At 59.5% G+C, this 3,543-nt stretch overlaps 1 protein-coding gene across 1 annotated transcript; it reads left to right on the top strand.

Annotated features, from left to right (window-relative positions):
- Positions 1-1,075: 1,075 nt before the first annotated feature.
- LOC102756887 (melanoma-associated antigen 10-like) lies at positions 1,076-3,519 on the top strand (the record flags this gene model as incomplete). Its single annotated transcript, XM_015568664.1, has 3 exons — positions 1,076-1,229; positions 1,659-1,825; positions 2,827-3,519. Coding segments are annotated over 3 exons (1,014 nt in total), but the record flags the coding sequence as incomplete, so codon positions are not given.
- Between the last annotated feature and the right edge of the window lie 24 nt (positions 3,520-3,543).

Genomic DNA, 3,543 nt, shown 5'->3' with positions numbered 1-3,543 from the left:
AGGCACTGTGGGAGTCCCGGTGAGCACCCGGGTCCCACCGCACCGAGCGGGAAGCCGCACAGGTCAGTGCTGGGATCCCGCTGGAGGATGACCACACACAGCCTCTGCTGTCCTCCGCGAGGGGTCCCGTGGCGGGTGGCCATGCGGGGTGTCCCGACTGCCCAGCAGTTGCTGGGACGGGGCCGTGGTAAGGAGCTGGACCCCTCCTCCGCATGGAGGGCAGAGCAGCTTCCTAGAGTCCCGGTCAGCTAGCAGTAGGGGATGGGCGGACCCCAGACCTCCACAGAGCCAGCCCGCAGGACTCGGGAGGGGGACACGCGGGACATTACCTGACCTCCGCAGGCGGGTCTGAGAGTCTCTGGGGGTGGCTGTGAGGATGAGGACCCCCGTCAGCACAGGGCGGGGCCAGCGCCTGCCAGAGCAGATGGGGGCCACGTGTGAGGATGACCACACCCCCTTCCTCCCTTATGCTTCCAGTCCCGGTCTCAGAGACTCTGGGGTTCAGCACAGGGAGTAGCACCCCATCTCAGCAGATGGTGGGCCAGGGACCCTGGAAGCTAGACCAGAGTCAGTCCTGCTCTCAGAGACTCTGGGGTTCAGTACAGGGAGGAGGACTCCATCTCGGCAGATGGTGGGCCAGGGACCCTGGAAGCTAGACCAGAGTCAGTCCTGCTCTCAGAGACTCTGGGGTTCAGTACAGGGAGGAGGACTCCATCTCGGCAGATGGTGGGCCAGGGACCCTGGAAGCTAGACCAGAGTCAGTCCTGCTCTCAGAGACTCTGGGGTTCAGTACAGGGAGGAGGACTCCATCTCGGCAGATGGTGGGCCAGGGACCCTGGAAGCTAGACCAGAGTCAGTCCTGCTCTCAGAGACTCTGGGGTTCAGTACAGGGAGGAGGACTCCATCTCGGCAGATGGTGGGCCAGGGACCCTGGAAGCTAGACCAGAGTCAGTCCTGCTCTCAGAGACTCTGGGGTTCAGTACAGGGAGGAGGACTCCATCTCGGCAGATGGTGGGCCAGGGACCCTGGAAGCTAGACCAGAGTCAGTCCTGCTCTCAGAGACTCTGGGGTTCAGTACAGGGAGGAGGACTCCATCTCGGCAGATGGTGGGCCAGGGACCCTGGAAGCTAGACCAGAGTCAGTCCTGCTCTCAGAGACTCTGGGGCTTCCGTACAGGGAGGAGGACCCCATCTCGGCAGATGGTGGGCCAGGGACCTGCCAGAGCCAAGGTGAGGACCCTGAGGGTGGAGGAAGGGACCTTGGAAACCAAACCAGAGTCAGTGCTGGGATCCCGCTGGAGGATGACCACACACAGCGTACGCTGACTTGCACAACCGGGTCGGTACCGGGAACAATACTTGAGAACGGCAGAGGGTGGGCCCAGGGCCCTCCACAGTCCATCCACCAGGCCTCGTGGAGGATGATCCTAGGGGGCATTTCCTCATTGGTGCATCTGGGTCTGACAGTCTGGGGCTTGGGTATAAAGAGCAGGACCTCACATCAGCAGAGGGTGGGGCCAGCACCTGCCAGAGTCAAGGGAGGATCCTAAGGGAGAGCTGAGGGAACCTTGGATCCCGCCACAGTGGGAACCCCACAGAAGCCCGCACCTGCTCTCAGCCCTGGGATTTCTGGAATGGCTTTCCCATGGCTTCTCCCAGCTCCCTTTGCTCTCAGGAAGATGAAAGAGGTGGGGCCTTACACAAAGGGTGAGGCGTATGGAGAGCAGAGCCAGGACACTCGGGCACTGCAAGTGGCCAAGCTATTGACCATGTGGGAGGAAGGAGGGGGAATTGTCCTCCAGAACAAATGTGGGCCTCACGGACAGGTACCCCACTTCCACTTTCAGCTCTGACACACCAGGCAGGGCTGTCCAACTTAGAGCCAGGTGCTCCAGGAGGCAGGAGATAAAGGCCCTGGTCTGAGGCACAAAACACAGGTCACAGAGCAGAGGAGGTCCAGGCAGTGCCAGCAGTCAAGGTGAGGTGCCTGCCCTGACCTACAATGTGTCCCTAGGGTCTCCCCCATGCCAGAATAGATGAGAACTCCCTCAGTACCCAACCCCACCCCACTGCCAACCACAGAACCCTGGCCTATTGCCGAGTGTACCCCAAAGAACCATCTGACTTCCTCATTCACGGACAGGCACCCCAGGAGGAGAGACCCCAGTGAGGCCCAAGAGCACCCCTAAAGAGGAGACCTGTAGTCCCACTTTCTCACAGCTGCCAAGGGTGTACTCAGCTGAGGCCACTTACCCTTCCTCTCTCCCCCAGGCCAGTGAGTCCTCATTGCGCACCGCCTGCCTGCACTCCTGTGGCTGCCTGACACGAGTCATCATGCCTCGAGTTCCAAAGTGTCGATGCTACTCGCTTGCGATTCCCAAGGCTGTGGAAGAGGATTCTTCCTCCTCCTCCTCCACCTCTTCCTCTTGCTATCCTCTGCTTTCAAGTACCCCAAGCACCTCAGAGGAGGAGGAGGAAAATGGGGAGGAGGAGAGGAATGAGGAGGAGGAGGAGGAGGAAAAGGATGAGGAGGAGCAGGAGGAGGAGGAGGAGGAAAAGGACTAGGAGTAGGTGGAGGAGGAGGAGCAGGAAGAGGAAAGGGAGGAGGGGGAGGAGGAGGAAGAGGAGGTGGAGGAGGAGGTTCCTGCTGCTGCTGGGGCATCGAGTCCTACCCGGAACTCTCCAAGTGCCCATGCCTCCCCTACTGCTGCTGCCGCTGCTGCTCCCTTGAGCCAATCCAGCAGCGAAGAAGGGGAGGGTCCGAGTACCTCCTGGGCCCTGCCAGGCCCAGAGTCCTTGCCCAGATACGTGATTAATGATAACGTAGCTGATCTGGTTCCTGCTCCTGAAGTATCGCACAAAGGAGGTGACCACGAGGGCAGAAATGCTGAGTAGCATCATCAGAGAGTACCAGGACCACTTTGCTGTAATCTTTAGGGAGGCCTCTGAGTGCATGCAGCTGGTTTATGGCATTGATGTGAAGGAAGTGGACCCCACCAGCCACACCTATGTCCTAGTCCCCAACCTGGGCCTCACCTATGATGGGATGGTGAGCGATGAGCACAGTATGCCCAAGACTGGCCTTCTGATACTCATCCTTACTATAATCTTCTCCGAGGATGATTGTGTCCCCGAAGAGAAGATATGGGAAGCACTGAATGCCATGGGGGTGCATGCTGGGATGGAGCATAGCATCTATGGGGAGCCCAGGGAGCTCCTCACCAGAGTTTGGGTGCAGGAACAGTACCTGGAGTACCGGCAGGTGCCCAACAGCAATCCTGCACGGTACGAGTTCCTGTGGGGTCCCAGGGCCCACGCTGAGACCACCAAGTTGAAAGTCCTGGAGTTTTTGGCCCAGGTCAATGGGAGTGACCCCAGATCCTTCACACGCTGGTATCAGGAGGCTTTGAGAGAGGAGGAACAGAGAGCCCAGGCCAGGGTTAGCACCACAGATGATACTACGGCCACGGCCAGTGCAAGCTCTTCTGCCATGGCCAGTACCTTCTTCTGCCCTGAGTGAAACCCAGGGCAGATTTCTTTACTT

This window comes from Myotis davidii, unplaced genomic scaffold (genome assembly GCF_000327345.1).
Source record: "Myotis davidii unplaced genomic scaffold, ASM32734v1 scaffold1105, whole genome shotgun sequence".
Classification (NCBI taxonomy): Eukaryota; Metazoa; Chordata; class Mammalia; order Chiroptera; family Vespertilionidae; genus Myotis; species Myotis davidii.
The sequence above is the reverse complement of the archived record's forward strand: the minus strand, read 5'-3'. Positions and strand labels throughout refer to the sequence as shown.